At 38.8% G+C, this 23,770-nt stretch overlaps 1 protein-coding gene across 4 annotated transcripts in view; it reads left to right on the top strand.

The window, feature by feature from the left end:
* The window catches only part of ANKRD55 (ankyrin repeat domain 55), a 114,490-nt gene that overhangs the window by 54,304 nt on the left and 36,416 nt on the right, over nt 1–23,770 (top strand). For all 4 annotated transcript variants that reach the window (XR_013379768.1, XM_077897852.1, XM_077897854.1 and 1 more), the window contains exons 4-5: nt 11,651–11,781; nt 15,314–15,423. Coding sequence is in view for 3 of the 4 variants with exons in the window: in XM_077897852.1 (XP_077753978.1) it covers nt 11,651–11,781; nt 15,314–15,423 (241 nt within the window). In the remaining variant the exon portion in view is untranslated. The remainder of the gene's footprint in view (nt 1–11,650; nt 11,782–15,313; nt 15,424–23,770) is intronic.

Here is a 23,770-nt window from a genome sequence, read left to right as displayed (position 1 = left end):
AGCTGGGAGTCCCTTATAATGACAGCAAAATGTTTCATAAATGTATATAAAATGTTTTATAAAGTGAGTAGTTGCCCCTAATTATCCATAGTAGTTTTATTTGTTTGTTTGTTTTTAAATCAGACTTACTTGTACATATGTTTTGGGGCTAGAAATGGAAAATGAGGAGAGATGAATGTTACCACTTGTATGATAATGCAAGATCCAGACTCTGGGTTCAATCCTAGCTTGTGGCCCTTGAGTAGAAATGAATGTATGAAATCTTAAAATTTGTGGGGCACAGCTAAAGCAGTGTATGGCATTGAATATATTCATTAGAAAAAAGGAAAAGTATCAGTCAATAATCTAAGTTCTTACCCCAAGAATTTAGAAAAACAACAAAATAAACCCAAAGAAAGAAAGAATAAAGAAAGAATAGAAATCAATGGAATTAAAAACAGAAAACAATAAAGAAAATCAATGAAGGAACTGATTCTTTGAAAAAAATCAATAAAATTGACAAAATTCTAGCAGTACTGACGCAAAATGAAAAAAGTCACAAACTACCACTATCAAGAGTGAAACCAAAGATATCACTATAGACCCTGTGGACATCTAACCAATAAAAAGAAACTACAACAACAAAAAAAAACTCTACGCGCATAAATTTGACTATTTAGATGAATGGCTCGATTCCTCAAAAAAGGTAAACAACCACAATTCATCCTGTAGGAAATAGACTATTTGAATGTCCCTATAACTATTAAGGAAAGTATATTCATAATTTTTAAATTCCCAGAAAAAGAAAGTTTTAGGCCTAGATGGTTTCTCTGGAAACTTCAAACTTTTAAATAATAATTAATATTGATTTTAAATAACCTCTTCCAGAAAAAATGAGAAGGAAACTCTTCTCAGTTACATTTATGAAGCTAATTATTACCCTGACATTGAAAACAGGTGATATAAAAAGATGATATAAAAAAATGAACCTAAAGACCAATACTCCTCATGAATGTAGATATAAAAAACCTTAGCAAAATGTTAGCAAATTTAAGTCAGTAATTTAGAACTAGAATTATATACCATGACCAAGTGGGATTTGTTATATGAATGTGTGATTTGGTATTTCAAAATCAATCGATGTAACCCATCATATTAACTAGCTAAAGAAGAAAAATCATACGATCATATCAATGAATGCAGAAAAGCATTTGAAAAAATTTTACACACATTGATGATCAAAAACTCAGAAAAATGGGAATAAAGGGGCACTTCCCCCATTTGATCTACAAAAGAAGATAAAACCCCTAGAATTAACATTTTATTTAGTGGTAAAAAAGACTGAATACTTTGCCTCTAAAATCAGGAACAAAGCAAAGATGTCCACTCTTAATTATATTCAGCATAATAATGGAAGTTCTAGCCAGTGCAAAAAAAAAGGCAAGAAAATGAAATAAAAAGCATATCTATTGAAAATGAAAAAAACAAAACTTTCCCCTTTTGCACAGCTTGATTTTCCACGTAGAAAATCCTGAGAAGCTACCAAAAAAATGTCTACAACTCAATGAGTTCAGCAAGGTCACAGTGTGTAAGATCAATCCAGAAAAACAAATTATATTCCTGTATACTAGAAGTGAATACATGGATATCACAATTAAAACTATAATACAGTTTGGGATGCCTGGGTGGCTCAGTTGGTTAAGCGTCCAATTCTTGATTTCAGCTTAGGGCATTATCTTAGGGTCACAGGATCAAGCTCTGCATCTGGGTTCACACTCAGTGTGGAGCCTACTTAAGTTTCTCTCTTTCTCTCCCTCTGCCCCCCCCAAAACAAAACAAAAAAAACTACAATACCATTTAAAATTGCTCAACCAAAGAATACTTAAGTGTGAATATAACAAAATATGTACCAGATTTTATACCAAAAACTATAAAATGCTGATGACAGAAATCAAAAGAGATCTAAATAAATGGAGAGACATATCATGCTCATGGATTAGAAGGCTCAAGGTAGTAAATATTCAGTGCTTTTCAAATTCATATACAGGTTTAATTCAATTTCTATCAAACCCCAGCAAGATTTTTGTGTAGATATACACAAAATTATCTAAAATGTATATAGAAAGGCCAAAGAATTAGTAGAGTTAAATCAATTTTGAAAAAGAATAAAGTGGAAAGGAGAACTTAGGAAGATGGAAGAGTAAAGGAACCTTAGTTCACGCATCGCATGTTTACAACTAGATATCATCCACATCCAAGTCAATAAACTGGAGAGTGATCCAAAGGCTGGCATAACAAACTCCACAACTAAATATAGAGAAACTGCATCTGAAAGGTTAGGAAGGTCAGAAAGGCAGATGGAGCCTACCTGCAGGAGGGAGGGAGCTGCACATGGAGAGGACAGAGAAACAGGCCCTTACACGGGGAGCCACTCATGGAAGTCTGATCCCCATAACATTTTTTCCTTAAAAACCAGAGGGACTGGATTCTGCGAGTTTTTAAAACCAGTGGGTCTTGGAGCCTAAAGCTTTAAAAGTCAGCTGACTCAGCTCTGGGTGAGCCAGGAGGGTGAGTGATAGCTGGGTTGCCACCCTTAAAGAATCAGCAGATTATATGGAGAAGGAACAACAACAACAACAAAAACGGCACTTTACATAACAGCAGGCGCAAGTGAAAGATCAGTTCATAGTGATTTCTGAAAATGAGAAAACTGGCAGCACCATTCCCCACCCCCCCGCCCCGCCCCTCAGTATAAACACAGAGCCACCTGTGGGAGGTGGGGCTACATAGACACTTGTAGCCTTGGCCCAGAGCTCAAGGCAAATTTTGTTAAAGTTGTGCACATGCTCTGCCCAGTGGCCAGGTACACAACTGCCACCCTGTTTCCCACCCAGCCACAGCACTACACCCAGCCAGCCACTTGCCTCCTGGTGCCAGGGCACAGCTTCCAGCCACCACAGCACTTCAGGACATCCAGATATGACTAATGGCCCAACACGAATTTTGCTAATACTGTCACCCCACTCCCAAGTTCCCCAGTGGGCATGCCCCCTCAGGGCTACCCTGCCTGGGTCCCACTAATACCACAGAGAGTCATTGCAGACAATGGTACTGAAAGGAAAATTAACTCAGACACAATACTCAAGGTATGAAGAGCACACACAGGATAGTGGTAACAGGGGACACTACACTGCAGGGCACTCCAGGATCTCCTTTTCATAAAGTTACTAGTTTCTTTTTTTTTTTTAAGATTTTTTAATTTTATTATTTACTCATGAGACACACACAGAGAGAGAGAGAGAGAGAGAGAGAGAGAGAGATACAGGCAGAGGGAGAAGCAGGGAACCCAACGTGGGATTTGATCACTGGTCTCCAGGATCAGGCCCTGGGCTGAAGGCAGCGCTAAACCAGTGAGCCACCTGGGCTGCCCAAAGTTAACTACTTTTAAAAACAAAAAACATAGCTGACTTTCTTAACACAGAGAGACAGACACAGAGAGGCAGACAAAACAAAGACAGAAATTTATCCTAACTGAAAGAATAGGAAAAAGCTATGGCCAGAGATCTAAGTGAAACAAATTTAAGTAACATGCCTGATAGTTTAAAGCAATGATCATAAGGAGACTCACTGAACTTGAGAAAAGAGTGTAAGACATGAGTGAGACCCTTAATACAAAGATAAGGAATAAATCACAGACATAAAGGACTCATTAAATGAAATGAAAAATGCTCTTAATGGAATGAATAGCAGAATGGAAAAAACAGAGGAAGTAATTAGTGACCTAGAAGACAGTAATTAAAAGTAATCAAGCTGAACAAAAGAGAGAAAAAAGAATTGAACAAAACATAAATAGGCATAGGAACTCAGTGACTCCATTAAACATAAGTAACATTTGTACTACAGGAGTCCCAGAAGAAGAGAGAGAAAGGGGGGCAGAAATTTTATTTGAAGAAATAATAGCTGAAAACTTCTCTGAGGAACAGATATCCAGATCCAGGACAGATAGAGAACTCCCATCAAAATCAAGAAAAGCAGACCCAAAAAAAAAAAAAAAAAAAAGAAAAGAAAAGCAGACCCACACCTAAACATATTGTAAATAAACTTGCAAGATATAGTGATAAAGAAAAAATCTTAAAAGCAGTAAGACAAAAGAAGCCAGTAACTTACAAGTGAAAGCCTATAAGGCTATCAGGAAATTTTTCAACAGCAACTTCCAGAAGGGAGTGGCATGATATATTCAGTATTGAATGCGAAAAAGCTGCAGCCAAGAATGCTCTATCCAGCAAAGTTATCATTCAGAATAGAAGGAGAGATAAAGATTTTTCCCCTGTAAGAAATATTAAAGGGAATAAAAAAGAAATATTAAAGGGGACTCTGTATGAAAAGGAGAGACCAAAAGTGACACTATAATGACAGGAAACACAAAAGCAGTAAAAATGAATATTTCTATTAAAAAAAATCAGTCAACAAACTCATAAAAAAAGATGTAAAACATAATAAAATGTGGGGAGAAGAAAAGAAAGGAATAGGTTCAAACTGAAATGACCATCAACTTAATATATACTGCTATATGCAGAAGAGGTTATATACAAACCTAGATGTCAAACCATATGTCAAAAACCACTAATAAACATGCAAAGAATAAAGAGAAAGAAATCCAAATACAGTATAAAGAAAATCAGCAAAACATGAAAGACAAGAAAGGATCAGAGAAAATCTTCAGAAACAACCACAAAACAAGTAATGAAATGGCAATAAATGCATATCTATCAATAATAACTTTGAATGTAAATGGACTAAACACTCCAATCAAAAGGCATAAGGTGACAGAATGGATAAAAAAATAAGACCCGGGGATCCCTGGGTGGCTCAGTGGTTTGGCACCTGCCTTCGGCCCAGGGTGTGATCCTGGAGTCCCAGGATCGAGTCCCGTGTTAGGCTCCCGGCATGGAGCCTGTTTCTCCCTCCTCCTGTGTCTCTGCCTCTCTCTCTCTCTCTCTCTCTCTCTCTCTCTCACACACACATAAATAAATAAATAAATAAATAAATAAATAAATAAATAAATCTTTTAAAAAAAATAAGACCCATCTATATGCTTCCTCTGAGAGACTCATTTCATACCTAAAGAAATCTGAAGTTTGAAAGTGAGGGGATGGAGAAACATCTATCATGCAAACTGACATCAAAAGAAAGCCAGAGGAGCATCTGGGTACCTCAGTTGGTTAAGCATCTGCCTTTGGCTCAGGTCATGATCTCAGGGTCCTGGGATAGAGCCCTGCATCAGACTCTGCTCAGTAGGCAGTCTGCTTCTCCCTCTCACTCTCCTTCTTTGCTCTCCCTTTCTCTCAGATAAATAAAATCTTTTTCAAAAAAGGCCAAAATAGCTATATATATATATATATATATATATATATATATATATATATATATCAGACAAATGAGACTTTGAAACAAAGACTGTTAACAACAAAGAAGGAAACTATATAATAATAAAGGGGACAGTCCAGCAAGAAGATTCAACAATTATAAATATTTATGCACCCACCATAGAAGCACCTATTAATAACAAACTGAAAGGAAATGATCAATAATATAATAATAGGAAGGAACTTTAACACCCCACTTACATCAGTGATTAGATTATTTAAACAGAAAATCAACAATGGCTTTGAATGACATACTGGACCAGAAGGATTTAACAGATATATTTAGAACATTCCATCCTAAAACAGCAGAATACCCATTCTTCTTCAAGTGCACATGGAACATTCTCTGTACTATGCATCTTTTCTGACCACAATGCCATGAAACTAGAAGAAGACATCTGGAAAGACCACAAATAATTGGAAGTTAAGTAACACAGTATTAAACAATAAATGTGCCAACCAGGAAATAAGTGAAAAATTAAAAAGGACATGGAAACAAATAAAAATGAAAACACAATGGGCCGAAACTTTTGTGATGCAACAAAAGTGGCTCAAAGAGGGAAGCTTAGAGCAATGTAGGCCTACCTCAAGAAGCAAGAAAAATCTCAAATAAACAACCTAACCTTACGCCTGAAGGAGCTAGAAAAAGAACAAAAAACAAAACCTAAAGTCAGCAGAAAGAAGGAAATAATAAATATTAGAGCAAAAATAATGATATAGAAACTAAAAAAAAAAAAACTAACACAATAGATCAATGAAACTAGGAGCTGGTTCTTTGGGGGAAAAAATCAATAAAATTGATAAACCTCTAGCCAGACTTATCAAGAAAAAAAGAAAAAGGACTCAAATAAATAAAATCACAAATGAGAGAGGAGAAATAACAGCCAACACCGCAGAAATACAAACAATTATAAAAGAATATTATGAAAAACTATATGTCAACAAATTGGACAACTTGGAAGAAGTGGATAGATTCCTAGAAACATATAAACTACAAAAACTGAAACAAGAAGAAATAGAAAATTTGAACAGACCAATAAACCAGAAAAGAAATTGAATCAGTATTCAAAAAATTCCCAAGAAACAAAAATCCAGGACCAGATGGCTTCACAAGTGAATTCTACCAAACATTTAAAAAAGAGTTAATACCTATTCTCCTAAAAATGAGTGGGAAATATCAGAAAGGGAGACAGAACATGAGAGACTCCTAACTCTAGGAAACAAACTAGGGGTGGTGGAAGGGGAGGTGGGCGAGGGGTGGGGGTGACTGGGTGACGGGCACTTAGGGGGGCACGTGATGAGATGAACACTGGATATTATTCTATATGTTGGCAAATTGAACACCAATAAAAAATAAATTTATAACAAAATAAAATAAAAAAATACCTATTCTCCTCAAACTATTCCAAAAACTAGAAAAGGAAGGAAAACTTCCAAATTCATTCTATGAAGCCAGCATTATCCTGATACCAAAACCTGATAAAGACACCACTAAAAAAGAGAACTACAGGCCAAAATCCCTGATAAACATAGATGCAAAAATCCTCAATAAAATACTAGTAAACCAAGGGTACCTGGGTAGCTCAGTGGTTGAGTGTTTCTGCCTTCAGCTCAGTGCTTGATCCTGGAGTCCTGGGATTGAGTCCCAGATGGGCTCCCTGTGGGGACCCTGTTCCTCCCTCTGCCTGTGTCTCTGCCTCTCTCTCTGTGTCTCTCATGGATAAGTAAAATCTTAAAAAAAAAAATACTAGTAAACCAAATTCAACAATATTTTAAAAAATCATCCACAATTAAGTGGATTTATTCCTGGGTTGCAAGGGTGGTTCAATATTCACAAATCAATCAATGTGATACATCACGTCAATAAGAGAAAGTATAAGAACCATATGATCATTTCATTAGATGCAGAAAAAGCATTTGACAAAGTACCATTCATGATAAAAATCCTCAAAAAAGTAGGTTTAGAGGGAACATACCTCAACATAATAAAGGCCATCTATGGGAAATCCTAAACATCATCTTCAATGGGGAAAAGCTGAGTTTTTCCTCTAAGGTCAGAAATAAGACAAGTATGTCCATTCTCACCACTTCTCTTGCACACAGTACTAAAAGTCTCAACTACAGCAATCATATGAGAAAAAGGAATGTAGGTTATCCAAATCAGTAAGGAAGAAGTAAAAATGTTCCCTATTTGCAGATGACATCATAGTATATATAGAAAGCTCTACCAAAGACTCCACCAAAAAAACTGTCAAAACTGTTACATGAATTCAGTAAAGTTGCAGAGTACAAAATCAATGGACAGAAATCTGGTGCATTTCTCTACACCAATAATGAAACACCCAGAAAGAGAAATTAAGGTAGCAGTCCCATTTACAATTGTACCAAAAACAGTGAGATACCTAGGAATAAACCTAACCAAAGAAGTAAAAGACCTGTGGTCTGAAAACCATTAAACACTGATGAAGGAAATTGAAGATGACACATAGAAATGGAAAGCCATTCCATGCTCATGGATGGGAAGAAAAAATATTGTTTAAATGTTCACACTACCCAATACAGTCTACACATTTAATGCAATCCTTATCAAAATAGCAACAGCATTTTTCACAGAACTAGAACAAATAATTCTAAAATTTATATGGAACCACAAAAGACCCTGAATAGCCAAAGCAATCTGGAAAACGAAAAAACAAAGCTGGAGGCATCATAATTCTTGACTTCAAGTTATATTACAAAGCTATAGTCATCAAAATAGTCTGGTACTGGCACAAAAATAGATATATATCTCAACAGAACAGAATAGAAAATCCAGAAATGGACCCACAACTATGTGGTCAGTTAATCTTTGACAAAGCAGGAAAGAATATCCAATGGGAATGGGATAGTCTCTTCAACAAATGGTATTGGAGGAACGCCTGGATGGCTCAGCAGTTGAGCGTCTGCCTTTGGCTCAGGGCATGATCCCGGAGTCCCGGGATAGAGTCCCACATCAGGTTTCCTGCATGGAGCCTGCTTCTCCTCTCTCTTCCTATGTTTCTGCCTCTCTCTGTGTGTCTCTCATGAATAAATAAATAAATTCTTTTAAAAATAAAAAACCAAATGGTGTTGGAAACACTAGATAGTAACACGCAAAAGAAAGAAGCTGGGGATCCCTGGGTGGCGCAGCGGTTTAGCGCCTGCCTTTGGCCCAGGGCGCGATCCTGGAGACCCGGGATCGAATCCCACGTCAGGCTCCCGGTGCATGGAGCCTGCTTCTCCCTCTGCCTGTGTCTCTGCGCCTCTCTCTCTCTCTCTGTGTGTGTAACTATCATAAATAAATAAAAATTAAAAAAAAAAAAGAAAGAAGCTGGATCACTTTCTTATACCATACACAAAAATATATTCAAAATGGATTAAAAACCAAAATGTAAATTGTTGAAGATAGGCAATAACCTTTTTGACATTGGCTGTAGCAACTTTTTCCTAGGTAGGTCTCCTTTGACAAGGGAAACAAAAGCAAAAATAAACTATTAGGACCATATCAAAATAAAAACTTTTGCACAGTGAATCAACAAAACTGAAAGGAAGCCTATGAATGGGAAAGATATTTGCAAATGACATATCTGATAAAGGGTTAGTATACAAAATATATAAAGAACTTATAAAACTCAGCACCTAAAAAAGAAATAATCCAATTTAAAAACGAGAAGAAGACATGAACAGACATTTCTCCAAAGAAGACTTAGACATGGCCAACTGACAGATGAAAAGCTGTTCATCTTCACTTATCATCAGGGAAATACAAACCAAAACTACAATGCAATATCACCTCACACCTTTCAGAATGGCTAAAATCAACAACAGAAGATACAACAGATATTGGTGAGGATGTGGAGAAAAAGGACTCTCATGTACTGTTGGTAGAAATGCAAAGTGATGCAGCCACTATGAAGCAAAGTATGGAGGTTGGTTCATTCTAGGCCTTTTTCGGTTCATTTGTCCCTCAAAAAAGTTAAAATTAGAACTACCCTATGATCTGCAAAAATGCAAAAACACTAATTCAAAGGAATACATGCCCCTATGTTTATAGCAACATTATTACAGTAGCCAAGATATGGAAGCAGCCCAAGTTTCCATCAATAGATGAATGGATAGAGAAGATGTGGTGTGTGTGTGTGTGTGTGTGTGTGTGTGTGTGTGTGTGTGTATACACATATATATGTGTATATATATTTTTTTTATTATTGAATTTTGATTTGCCAACATATAACACCCAGTGCTCATCCCATCAAGTGCCCTCTTCAGTGCCCATCACCCAGTTACCCCATCCCCCTACCCGCCTCCCCTTCCACTACCCTTTGTTCATTTCCCAGAGTTAGGAATCTCTCATGTTTTGCCACCCTCTCTAATTTTTCCCACTCATTTTCTCTCCTTTCCCTTATAATCCCTTTCACTATTTCTTATATTCCCCGTATGAGTGAAACCATATGATGATTGTCCTTCTCCAATTGACTTACTTCACTCAGCCTAATACTATGTATGTATGTATGTATGTATATATATATATATATATATATATATATATATCACATCTTCTCTACCCATTCATCTCTATATATATAATATGTATATATATGAATATTATTCAGCTGTAAAAAAGAATGAAATCTTGCCATTTGCAACAATATGGACAGAGCTAGAGAATATAATGCTAAGTGAAATAAGTCAGTTAGAGAAAGACTAATACCATATGATTTCACTCATATGTGGAATTTAAGAAACAAAAGAAATGAGCAAAGGGGGGGAAAAGAGAGACAAATCAAGAAACAGACTCTTAAATACAGAGAATACACTGATGGTTACCAGAGGAGAGCTGGGTGGGGGGATGGGTTAAAAAGGTGATGATGATTAAGGATGCACTGATTGTGATGGGCACCAAGTGAAGTGTTGAATCACTATACTATACACCTGCGTCTAATATCACACTGTATCTTAACTAGCTGGAATTAAAATAAAAAAATTTTTTTTAAAAAAAGAATAAAGCAGGAGAAATCAGTCTGCCAAATTTCAAGACTTATTATATAGCTAAGGAATCAAGACTATGTGGTAATGGCTGAGGGATACACACATAGATTAATGGAAAAGAAGAAAAAATCAGAAATAAACTCATACAAATATACTCAACTGATTACTGACAACAGTGCAGATGTAATTCAGAGTGGAAGAAAGCCTCTTCAACAAATGGTGCTAGAGCAATTCAACACTGGCAAACAAAAAAAAAAAAAAAAAAAGAGAGAGAGAGAGAGAAGGAGGGAGGGTGGGAGAGAGGGAGGAAAGGGGGAAAAAGGAGAGGAAGAAATAAAGAAGGAACTGTCACAACTTTTTAAGACAAAAGTTTCACTGCTGCTTTTACTCAAAGAGCATTAGAAGGGGGCGATTTGCAGATAAACTGGATTAGTCTTTCGGGGAAAACAGCAGTCCTGCCATTTGTCCATTTTCAGGGATCTCCTAGGGTCCTAGCTTGCAGTTCACTGGAAGAAGGTGGAACCACCAATGATAAGACACGTAAACAAGTCTCAGCTTAGCAAGGGACTGTGTGTGAGATTTGGTTTCTTCATCTGAAAGAGTGGGAAGCCCCTGGATTCTGTCTCATCAGGCAGGCCTACGAGTTAATCAGAATGTGTAATTTCAGCTCCGTTTTTATTCATAAAGAAAACACATGAGGAACCAAATGCTTTGGCCTATATTAATAACCAAAACAGAAGTATTTCAACAAAGGTAGACCCTTTTCTCAATAATGTGTACAAGCCAAAGCTAGACTGCCATCACTGCCCTTTATCATCCACCACCTCTAATAAAAGTCTGTTGGACCTGTCTGCCTGGCTGGAGTTGCTTTCTAGATACTTTCAGATTCTACATTGTTCAGGCCAAGCCAGGATAAAACTGCCTGTTATGTCCCAAATTGTGCTAATTCTCAAGGTAGTAAAGAGGAATTTTTTAAATCATTGGTACAAAATGTTTTAATCAACCGATTACTGCAAAATTATGGAAGATTTAATAGAGCCAGAAAAAAATACATAGTTTTTATAAATGTAGCAACAATGATTTTCATTTCTCCCGAGTCCCGTGTAGCTCAACAGCTGGGTTTGTGTTGAGGACAGCTCATTTATCTATAAAGAACATAATAAGTGAACAGGTAAATAAAGTTTGCCCATAAATTTCACAAATCAAATATTAAAAGCTGATGAAATATCTCATTCCAGGATGTACACCCTTGATGCATGCAGTTTCTGGACGTCAAGTGGACACAGTGAAGCTGCTGTTGAAGATGGGTGCCAATATTAACATGCAGGATGCTTATGGCCGCACGAGTCTATGCCTGGCAACCTATCTGGTACCCACAATGTTTCTGTGGTGGTCAAGGAGTGGGGAGGGCAGAATGTGTTGTTATGGGGTCCCCCTTTGCAGAAAAGTATTCTTGGATTTATGCACCTAGCCAGCGGAAGTAGAAGTTGAAGCTTTGCTCCAATCATTTCTGACAATTACAGCACTACAAAGATTTGGTTTTGTGGATCTCAGTCATTTTGGATCTTCCTAACAATCCTTCAAGATAGAGGTGACATTGCCATTACGGATATATTATTATTTTCCATCTTGATTGCATCAGAATTTGCCTTGGGGCATTTCTGGACATACTTGGTACTACTTCTAAGAATGCAGTCTGCTAATACGCAGAGTGAGTGGTGGCCCTTGAAGCTGAAGTAACATTGCAGAGTAAGATGAGTTGAGTGGTAGCTGGAGAATATGGGGATATTGAGAGCTGGGAAAAGTGAGGGGTGGCAGTAGGGGAGAAATATCAGACTATTAAGGGGCAATACCAAGCATAGGACTCCATCTACAATCAGTACTCACTATGAAAATTGTATAGAGTGTGTCTTCATCAAGAGATTTCAGTTCAGCATTTCCCAACATTAGAGCAAGCTTGGTAATCCTTGCTGGAAATCTTCAAGCCCCTCTCTTTTCAGATCCTCCGTGCAATCCTTCTAGGGAACTCCATGGCTACATTAAGTCTAGGGCAAGCAAGTTCTTAGCACCACACATGGATCATCATTCTCCTTCACCTCCAGTGAGGCTCCTGGAAACCCTTGCCATAACTATTGTTGCTACCAAAGCAGATTCTTGGATTTGCTATTGCTTCCCATTGACAGTGGTGGGTTTGCCCTGGACAAGCCCCACTGTGTCCTGCAGCTGCCCTGCTGAAGTAGGCACATGTCCTTTCCCCATACGCCACACCTTCCTGCCATGATGTAGCATAGATTACATTGAGCCATTGCCTAATTCTTACAGAGACTTTCTTTAGAAACTACTTTTTCTTTTTCTATTTGCATGTCCCCTTTCTCCAGGACTTAGACATGAAACTGGGAAGAATTTTTCAAAGTATTGCAATACTTGTTTCAAATACACTTTCCAGGAGTACACCGTAGACTTCCTGAGTCAGACACCGTGAGCAGACATGGGTAGAGTGTGGGAAGGAGGCGTCTGCAAGTTAAACAAACCTCCCTGGGTATTTTTATACCCAATCAAGTTTGAAAGCCACTGGCCTATGAGTATTAGATGGAATCTCATATCTCAGAGAGACACAGGAATGCCCTCTCAGCCCCTTTCCCAATAGCCCAGCATGCCCTAATAACTGCTCCTGCTATGGATTTTATTTGTTTGTTGTTTTCCTGGTATCTGAGCTGAGGAAAGACAAATTTTGGATCAAGCATGGAGGAAGAGAATAGTGATGGTTTCTAGAGTTGACTGCTACTTGTGTAGGGAATAGACTGAAACCAAGGTGCACTTCATTCAAAATTCTGAAGTTTCAGGACTGAGAAGAGGTATCCTGTAGATCGCCTAGATCTGTAGTGAGCCTAAAGAGAGAGGTGCTACCTTTGCAGACAACTCTTTCTAAGGAGCTACCTGAGGGAAGTATGCCTGCACGACAGGATGTAGTATCACTCTCTTAATAATGCCCCCTCTTCTTTGTGGTAACCCAAGGAAGGACCCCACCCTGTTTCTTCTGTGGCTCCCTGGGAAGGGTGAGGGTTGGTCCTGAGGATTGCACCATGGAGCCCACCACTCCCTTCTAGCAGCGTTTGAATTCAAGTATTAAAGAGAAACTTGGCAAAAAGGGCACTTAGAAATTGTCTGTCACAGCTCCAAACTTAGTATACAAATATACTTACTGTGGATGTGTAAGCTTAGGCAAATCACTTCACTTCCTTGTACCTCCTTCCTCATTTGTAAAATGTAGTAAAAATAATATCCCACATTTATCACAAGAGAAAGAGAAACACATGTGGAACTACCCAGCACACAGTGAGTAAAAAATGTACTTGTTGGTTCTGAACAGTGACCATTGGTTTCAATTGTATTCAGTGATTTTCTGATTTCTGAAGAAAAAAAGAAAACCACATACACATAGTTCCAGGAAATGTTGCAAAATGATTAAAATGTTTCAAACCCTCCCCCATGAGAAGATCTGTTTTTCAAAAACTGTAAAACTTAGGCAACTCTCAAATTTGTCCAGCATGCCTTTCTTGTGGGTCTCCGGGTCATATTTTTTCCTTTTAATCAGAGATCTTGATGACTCGGACCTTAGAAACTAAAACCAGATTTAATACATTATTGAACTGTAACTCAAGGCTGAAAAACATTTGCTTCTATTTAAGACCTAGATATTATTAGCCTATTTAAAACAATATTCAATATTAGAACCTATGAGAATGTGCTTTTACTGAAAGATTTGTTTTCCAGACTTTCCAGAACCATAAGTTTCTTTTCTTACTATCTCTCTTCTCCGTTAATTTAGTAACACTTTCATTGTTTCCGGTATTGTGAGGGAAAATCAGTAATTTTTTTCATCTGACTGCGTAGTCTTGATGCTTAACTATATAGGGATGGAGAATGGCAGGAGAGAGAGAGATAATATATTATTCTTCATAATAATAGCCTCATCTACTTAATATGTCTACTTACAATTGAATAAGTAACTCCAATGGCTCTAGATGAATGTAGGAGGCATACTTCTTGGCCAAGTTGGTTATCAGTAGGGTTGAGTCCATTAAGGTAGTAAAGAACAGAGAGTGAGAACTAGCCTGCCATTTTACCTGCTCTTTGAAATGAGACAAGCATGAGGTGCAGTAATACTATTCTCAATCTGGAGAATTAGTGGACAGAAGAGAGTTCGCATAAAGTTTCTTGAGAAATTCATAGTGAGTGAAACACAGCAATAGGGAACCCTTAAAGGATCCTGGTGATACCCCCATATTCAGCATCAGAAAAATTGGTCAACAAGATGGCAGGGTCCCAGCCATTGAACTAGGGCTCAGGTTAGGATTCTAGACATTGGGAAAAGACATACTAGAATAAGCAAAATATTATGCTTGTGGTTAATAGAAAGGGAACTTGGAAAAGTGGACCAAAGCTTGTTTATCAGATATAGATAAACTGAGGCACAGAGTAAAGGCTAGAACTCAAGAATGACATAGGAGCCCAATTTTTGGAATTGGATCATGGCACCTGTGTCAGACCATTGACAAGCATCATTTGGAGCTAAACCCATAGAATGAGAAGGCTAGAGGTACCATGTGCCACATTTAGCCCCAGCAACTCAGTATAAAAGTGAAAAACAGCAAGTAAGAAATGGGGAATGGGAGACAGATAAGGGAATCTAGGAAACTCAGGAATCCACACCTCAAGACCGTTAGTCCTCTGTTGAAGTGCCTAAATTGGAATTGTTGTGATCCTGAGCCACCTCAAATAAAATAAAATATGTTTTTAGCCATACCAAAGAAAAAAGAGAAAGAAAATTAGAGAAAGCTTGTTGGTCTATGTTATACCAAGCTGTGTTATATAATGACACAGTTGCTCTTGTATTTCAGGGTTGGCTGGAAGGCTGTGTGAGTCTGCTTAGAAATGGTGCCAAGCACAATATCCCAGATAAAAATGGCCGTCTGCCACTGCACGCTGCCACTGCTGAGCCTGATGTGAGGTAAGTAGCCAGGTTCACACAATGTTCACATTGGGAGGGACTTAACTTGGATTAAAATGTCACTTAATCAACCCTCTGCAGTGAATAAAAACAAAACCCATCCAGTTTTATTGACATTGTAGTGGACAGGACCACATCTCGGTAAATCAAAATACCCTGGAAGATTCTTAAGCTCTACTCTCATTCCCCTCCTATTGAATAAAACCCTTTTCTTCTAATCTCTGATTTAAGAAATCCTATTTTTCATCATCTGAATTCTTATATTCATTCATTTAATCAGGCATTTATTGATTCAATTAATGTTGAGTGCTTATCATGGACCAACTGCTATTGTATGCCCTAGGGGTTCCCAGTAAGCATTATAGCATCTCTGACCTCACAGAGCTTACATTCTAGTGAAGGAGCTGAGTGGCACACTAGTAAACAAATAAATAGGATAATCTCAAAATGAATAGGATAATTTCAAATAGTGAGGAGGGGAGTGGAAGAACACTGACTGGACTCTGAAGTCAGAGTCATGCCAACATTCATTTTTAATATTCATTTATTTATTTTAGAGAGAGTGAGCAGAGGAAGAGGCAGAGAGAGAAGGAGAGAACCCCCAAGGAGACTCTCCACTGAGTATGGAGCCTGATGTAGGGCTTATGCCAGGACCCTGAGATCATGACCTCAAAATCAAGAGTTGGATGCTTAACCAACTGAGGCACCCAGATGCCCCAAAGTCATGCCAATATTTGTTGGTTGGAAGGAGGCAAGGGACCCAGCAAAGTAGAGTGATACAGGGAAATGAGTGAGTTAGAAAGAAAACCAGGTCAGTGAGTTGCAGGGAGCTGTATGAAGAAATATATTCAAGTAAGTTAGATGATCAAGAGGGTCACATTTTTGTAAGACAATTGAGCAATATAGGAAAAAGTTTTGTCCAGACTAAGTGTAGCTTCCCCAATTCTGTATCTAAAAGGCCTCAGTCTACAATCTTTCAAAAGCCCCTTGGAGCACCTAATAACAGCATTTCCCACTGTGGCATCAGCAACATTCTGGGCACTTCCTTAACCTCTGTAGCACAGAGCATGCCTCTGATAGGAATTTAGGATTCCCCAGAGCTTGGTGCAGGCCAGTACCACAGGGGTGCATTCTGGGAGCCTCATCCTCTAGACCCTGTGTCCAAAACTAAACCTAAGGCTCTGCGGGGGTTCATGAGACCAAGGTTGAGAGGTAACTTGATTTCTTCATTTCACTCTGTTTTACACTAAAAGGCTCTGGGAAATTCCAGAACTATTCCCAACTAAGCATTGCCTCTTATTATCATTGGATTATATCCAGGAATAATAAAAAACTAGGATTTACTCAAAGCCAACAAAACAAGGAAGTTTGGAGAAGAAATAGCAAGCTCAGAGCTAACAATCAATAGACATCATAAAGGGATGACTCTCTTTTGATGAACTGGGAAAAAGAAAGAATGAATTTTCTGGACAATCCACAAAAATAGTCACAAAATCACACTGTTTTCCCAAGAATAATCTTTTAAAAATATATTTAAAATGTAACTTTAAGACTGTTCTGCCTTGATTGGCTCTATTTGGTCTTACTTGCCTCACTGAGCGGTCATTTCAAAATTTGCCTGATTCTAGAAGATAAATGCCTTTCTTGTGGTGATTATAGCATTTGTAACAAATTAAACCCAAAGCTTCCATATTTTAACACAAGAAATTCTTTGTCCAATGTAGGTGTTCCTGGTTTGGGGTGGCTCCCCTCCACATGGTAACTCAGGGATCTAAGTTTCTTCCATCTTATGGCTCCACCATCCTCTAGGATCACAGAATCCTCTTTGTTCAGCCTGGAAACGTGGAAATAGTAGTGTGGAGAAGCCCTCCTTGTTTCTTTAAAATCTCAGCCTTTGATATCATTCACTTTAGATCATATTCTTTTAATAAGGACTAGTCTCTTACCACACTGGTCCTATGCCACACCTGGGTATAAGGAACACTTGGGAATATAGAATCCATCTCCTGGCAATGGCTCCAATACAAGAAATGGGGTAATGAATTTTGGTGGAAAGCTGACTCTGTCATGCCATTGCAACCGACGGGTAAACTAAGCTTTGTCAGTCAAAATCACACTCAAGGTCAATTTGGTCAGTTGATTAGGCTCATCATCTCGAATCACTGCAGTAATAAATTGAAAACCAATCCAATTGTACTTCCTCTTTTGTGGACATATTAATATTGCTTATTACGCCCAGCAGTGGCCCTAGACTCTCTAGGATCTACATTACATCACTATAACAGAGATAACACAGAGTTGCAGTTTCCCCTTCTCTTGAAATTATACCTAGTGACCCAGCCACCACCTTCGGAAGAGCTGAAGCCAGAAAAATAAACATCCTTCTATGTGCTGATGATATAGTTTTATTGTCCTAAATGGACACTTAGCTGATTCTGGAAGATAATATTCTGCTTGAGTTATGATAATACTAACTGTGGTAACTAGGAAAACCCAAAGGTTAATGTTAAGTATTCCAAAATCAAAATAATCATTTCTGATAAATGTTCTCCAGAAATGAATTGGGTTAAACCTCAACAACCCATATAGCAAAGCAATTGGCTTTGTTACCTAGAGAACGTTTAGAAACTAGCTTGCCTTAAAGAATTCCCTATGGAATTACATTGCTTAAAATTAGATATTTTATCATTGTTTTATGAGAAATGTTATAGCCATGGCAGTGTTTGATAGCATCTGCATTCAGTGTTTTAAGCAGAAAGTAGTTAAGCCATGCTCTCTGGCACAAATGTTGGCCTTCTTTATTCCACTTGTTTGTGGAATTGTAATTGTAATAGTTTTCTAAAATATATATATATATATTTTAATATATATATATAAATATATTAAAAAAATATATATATATATATGTCTCGCTTGTGGGTACTCTTAACCTGATAGGCATAATGCAGAGGGAGTGACCTTCCATTAGGCCATGAAAACTTGTCTGTTTAATTTTCCTAAATGGATACAACTTTAGGCTGGTTTGGCTAACCACAAAGTATATAAGCAGCATTTGCAATGATGAGGAAAAGGAGAACACACAGCACATAATTTACCATGTTCTACACAGAGTTCTGAGTGCTTTCCATGTATTATCTAATCTTGACCACATGTTTATGTGATAGGTATTTCTATCCCCATTTTACAGATAAGGAAGCTGAGGTACCAAAAAGATAACTTACTGCCCTGGTGCATGTGTGAGGATAAGTAACCTGCCCTGTGGGCCTGATATGCTCCTAGGATCCACTGTTGTGGACCCTATAGGATGTACTTTAATGGCCACATTCTGTCATTAAGCCCTACCTTTACAAAACTCCTTACTGTCTCATTGTCAGAAAATACTTCGTCACAGCATCTAAAAAATGAGAAACAGCAAAAAAATATTTCTCCTAAAGGAGGAATTGCTGTGCTGCTCCTGATAATTATTTATTTGTACTATGTGAACACTGTGACTTAGGATTATGTTTTTCTCTCTGTATAAAACTCAAAGCCCAACTTATGTCCCACCTTTGGTACACATGTAGGAAGGATCATAATCACATCTTCTTTGTCCTGCCCTTGTTTTCTTTGCCTGGTTTCTTCACTTGTAACCTTGTTTTACTATATGTACCTGAAAACTAATGAAACTTCTTTTTGGATTGAGGTAAAGGGTGGCCAGGAGTGCCAGCTCTGGAGTCAGACCAACTGGATTTGAGTCTGGTCTTCCTCTTAATGACCATATTAACTTGTCAAAGCTCAGCTAGCTTTCATTCTCTACAAAGTATGAATAATACAGTATTTATCTCAGAATAAATAGGCAGAAGTAAATGAGAAAACATGTGAAAAGCATGGAACACTGCTAATCATCAGTGTTCAATAAATGTTGGTGATAATGATGGCAGTAGTAGTGATTATGATGGAAGGTAGATAGAAATTAAAAAAAAAATACCACAGATCAGTGCTAAAGAATGAATCCCTGCTCCTACCACCGCACCAACTCTCACCCCAGCTTTCCTCACTTTAGCATACACAAGTCTAGAAAAAATATGTCACCCATACAGATGTGTTGGGGAGGAGGAGTTTCCTCTAAGCTTCAAGATTCTTCTGGATGGTCTAAGCAGCAAATTGACATGAGACAGGAGACAATTCACAGGAAAAAAATTAAATTTAGTAGCGTATGTACTGGGAACCCACACAGACATGGAAATTCCAGACATAGTAAGGTAACATGAGGCTTATCTGGGCTAAGGAGAAGGGTTGGGGTCTGAGAATACCAAGGGGAGGAAGGCCATTAGAAGGAAGGTGAGAGGAGATGTTTAGAAAACAAAGATTACCCTATTAGGCAGGTAAGTTTCTTAGGTAAAAGGGAATCTCTGTTAATAGTTCTCTTCCTGGTAGAGGCAGGCAGTTGAGGGGGAGATAAAAAGCTTTTTCTGAATCTACTAAGTTTTGATTGCTTTTAACTCAAAATAATTCCATACCAAAGCAGCCCATCTTGGGGTGGCCTGCCATTGGCCCCTACAAGACTGTTGCTAGACTTTAGAATCCAATGAACATCAAACTCGACCGTTCAGTTCCCCTGAAACTTCCTTCCCTACCTTGCTAGTGCAAAAAAATCTCTACTTGTCCCCTAATTATAATTATAAGGCCACATTGTATCCCTGTACTTGGGTATTCATACTCATTTTAAAATCTACTAACTCTTGTATTTCTGAATAGTATGCTCCTTCTACTCAGGGCTCAACTGGGGGGTTTTAAGAGTGAAGCCCCAAACTGTAGCTGCTTAAAAACAAGCCAAGGGGACACCTCAATTAGCCCTTTGCACCCAGCAAGATTCTGTGATGGAAACAACTCACAGACAAACTAGCCAGTTCCAATACACAGCCTAAGCTAAGCTGCAGCTCAGTGGGGACTTAAGCTGATACAAGAATAAAGGATTTCTTATTATGAACAGGAAAGCAAGTTGGATGTACAAAAGGAAAGTGCACAGGTTTCCCTTTCTGCTTTGAACCCTCAGCTTCTCTGCAGGTCTAGGTTGTCTCCCTTTCAGTTCCTCATGGCATTTCTTGCTTCCTTGGCTTGGACATTCAGGGGGCACCAGTGTGAAAGAGGGGACATGATCATTACGATGAAGCTCCAAAGAGGAAGGAGTTGTGTTTGTACAATGCTTCACATGCTAGCTTTGGAAGGCGAGCAGCGATTTCCTCTGAAGGCAGCCACCGGGCTCTCTGCAGATCTTTTTCATAGTCTCCATAGTTACTGGCAGATTCTTTTTTTTCCCCCTGCGAGAGTGCCAGTGGATCTGCCTCTTTTCATGGCTTTTAATGACAGAGTGGGGAAGGAAATTTTATTTCTTTGAGGTTCTGCTCTCTAGTTACCAGGTGATGTATTCTAACCTGTGTATGGATGTTATATTACAGTATTACAGGATACTCTCACATCAGCAGCTTCAGGAATAGAAGGGCAGACAACTAGCTTAGGGACCCTTTTCCCCAACCATCACTGTGCTGGCCAGATCCAAGGCTGTGAGCCCAAGGAGCCAGTAAAACTGAGAAGCCAACAGAAACAAACTCCCCTCCACTCTACCCCCCAGCACACATCTAGCTGACCTCTCTCTCTCTCTCTCTCTCTCTCTGACCTACCAATCACCTTATGGAGATCAGGGAATCTCCAAATATAAAGAGTAAGAGCTTTTTTAAAAAAAATATTAAATTAGGGATGCCTGGGCAGCTCAGTTGGTTAAGAGTCTGACTCTTGGGGCACCTGGGTGGCTCAGCAGTTGAGCATCTGTCTTTGGCTCAGATCATGATCCCAGGGTCCTGGAATCAAGTCTCACATCAGGCTCCCCTCGGGGTGCCTGCCTCTCCCTCTGCCTATGTCTCTGCCTGTCTGTGTGTCTCTCATGAATAAATAAATAGAATCTTAAAAATTAAAAAAAAAGAATCCTACTCTTGGTTTTGGTGCAGGTCATGATCTCAGGGTCATAAGATTGAGCCCCATATTGGGCTTTGCATTGGGTGTGGAGCCTGCTTGAGATTTTCTGTCTCCTCCTCCCCCTCCCTACCTCTGCCCCCATGCTCTCTGTCTAAAAGAAAAATTATCAAATCATACAGAACTTACTGTGACATGTAAATGTCATTCTAATTGCTTTGTATGTATTAACACATTTAAAATCACAACAGATCTTTAATAAATAGCTGCTATTATTATTTCTATTTCAAAGATAAGAAAATAGGGGCACTGAGTTTCCTAGCTTGCCTTAGCTTACTGGCTGGTTGGTAATGAAGCAGGGATTCTAATGGAAGTAGTCGGGCCCCAGCATCTGTTGTCTTACCACTCACCATGCTGCCTGTCTGTGAATGCTCCTGCTGGGCATCTGTGCCTGCTGTCCTGCTACTTGGGATAAGGTAGGCTTTGTGCCTAGAGAGCTGAGAACAGGACAGAGCTGATGCTAAAAAGAGACTAAGCTGGAGGTTGTGGAAGAAATACTACTGAGCCACCTCAGCACAGAACAAGGACTGTGAAAAAACAAAACTAAGAGGTTTGCAAGTCCCTTGGTAATTAAGACAGATGGGGAACAAGCATCTGGCAGGTTAGTCATGTACCATGGAACAGCATGGAAGTCCCAGCCTAGAATCCAAACACCTGCTTTCTAGTCCAGTCTGGATCACCACCAAGGCAATACATGATGGCCCTGCAAGCAAGATAGTGGTTCACGTCATTTGCTGACGTGAAGAAAGAGAATAAAGAGAAAAAGAGAGAGATCATATTTATCTGTAAATTTGTGTCTATCTTTGGAGACTGACAAATCTGAGACACAAGAATCAAAGGGAATCAAGGAGTATCGATTGGCATATATCAATCAGGGTCATAACAGGGAACTAATGGAATAATAGAAGATAACTGTAGCAAGCTTAATGGAAGACTATTGAAAATTAACAAGAGATGGTGAAATAATTTCCCACATCCACTCCCCCACCTTAAAAAGAAAAAACAAAACAGGAAAATGTTCCACCCCTAGGCTGGAGGGGCAAGGAAGGGAGCTATTATTGGAACTTGTTGAGAGCTCTGGCTGTAGAAGAGGATCCACCTGCAGGAGCCATGGCCTTTGGTAAAAGTCATAGTCAGAAAAGGAAGTGGCTTCCCTCCGTTCTCCTGCCAGTTCTCCTGGCCAAACCCAGAAAGAAGTCAGAGGGCAAGGGAGCCTGCATGATAAAGATATTGTGGGTCAACCTCAAAGCAGAACATTGCAGGGCAGTGAATGGATTTGAGAAGAAAATAAATATCCAGATACAGGATTCATCCCATGACCATTTGAAGGCATCCGCAGGATGTGACAAGAGGTCTTGCTCTTCCTCCCTCATTCCCATCTGGTCAGAGCCCGACTTCCCTCAATGTGATCACTGCCCTAGAGCAGCCCCCAGAAGATGCTGTCTGGCTACATATGATCTCAGTCTACTCAGGGTTAGCCGAGGATAACCAGATTGGACCACAACTGACCTCTTGCCTTTGCCTCCCACTCCCTCCATATTTCAGACCAAATGAGCCTTGAGATTAAACAGTGGCCAGTAAAGAGAGAGAATAAAGTCAGTTGCCAGTTGCGCTCCAGCCTTATAAAACAACTCTAAGGGCAAATATATCCAGTAGCGAAATATAATTACAAAGATAAAAACAGTGTTATCCAAAAGTGCAATTATTTTTATAGCCTCCTCCCTCTAGATGGAGGAATTTTAGAATTCAGAAAGCTTGCATTCAGAGCCACTGTTCTTTTCAAGTCTGTGTGCTAGGAGCTTTACGCCTGCTATGGTATTCCGTTCTTACCACCTGTTACCCCATGCTGTTACACCCATGAGAAATGTAAGGATACAGAAGCTCAGAGAGGTCACACAGCAGTGAGGGCAGAATGAAATCCGAGCATTATCCTGGCTCCCCAAAGGACAGTGATAAAACTAGATTAAAAAAAAAAAAACTAGATTTAAACCTTTGGCTTCCTGGTTATTTTACCTCCACAGCAAATAACCAAAGTGCTTCCTTAGTTAAGCTCTCTTTGTGTTACATTTACCACTAATGCCACATGACCACTTTCTTTTCTTCTATTGTCCCACTTTCTTTTCTTCTATCGTAGGTAGCAGTTTAACACTCAGGACTACAGGTCATCTAAGCTGAGAGACAATGATCTGTCTGGGGGAAAGGCTAAGCCATTTCATTTTTTTTCAAATAATTCTTCCCAAAAATAATTTCCTTCATTGTCGCCCCATAGACAATCCTTTATCATCTTGATGAGTATATTAGTTTGCGAGGGCTGCCATAACAAAATAGCACAGACTGG

Source organism: Canis aureus, chromosome 5 (genome assembly GCF_053574225.1).
Source record: "Canis aureus isolate CA01 chromosome 5, VMU_Caureus_v.1.0, whole genome shotgun sequence".
Classification (NCBI taxonomy): domain Eukaryota; kingdom Metazoa; phylum Chordata; class Mammalia; order Carnivora; family Canidae; genus Canis; species Canis aureus.
This window is presented reverse-complemented; position numbering and strand designations above follow the sequence as displayed.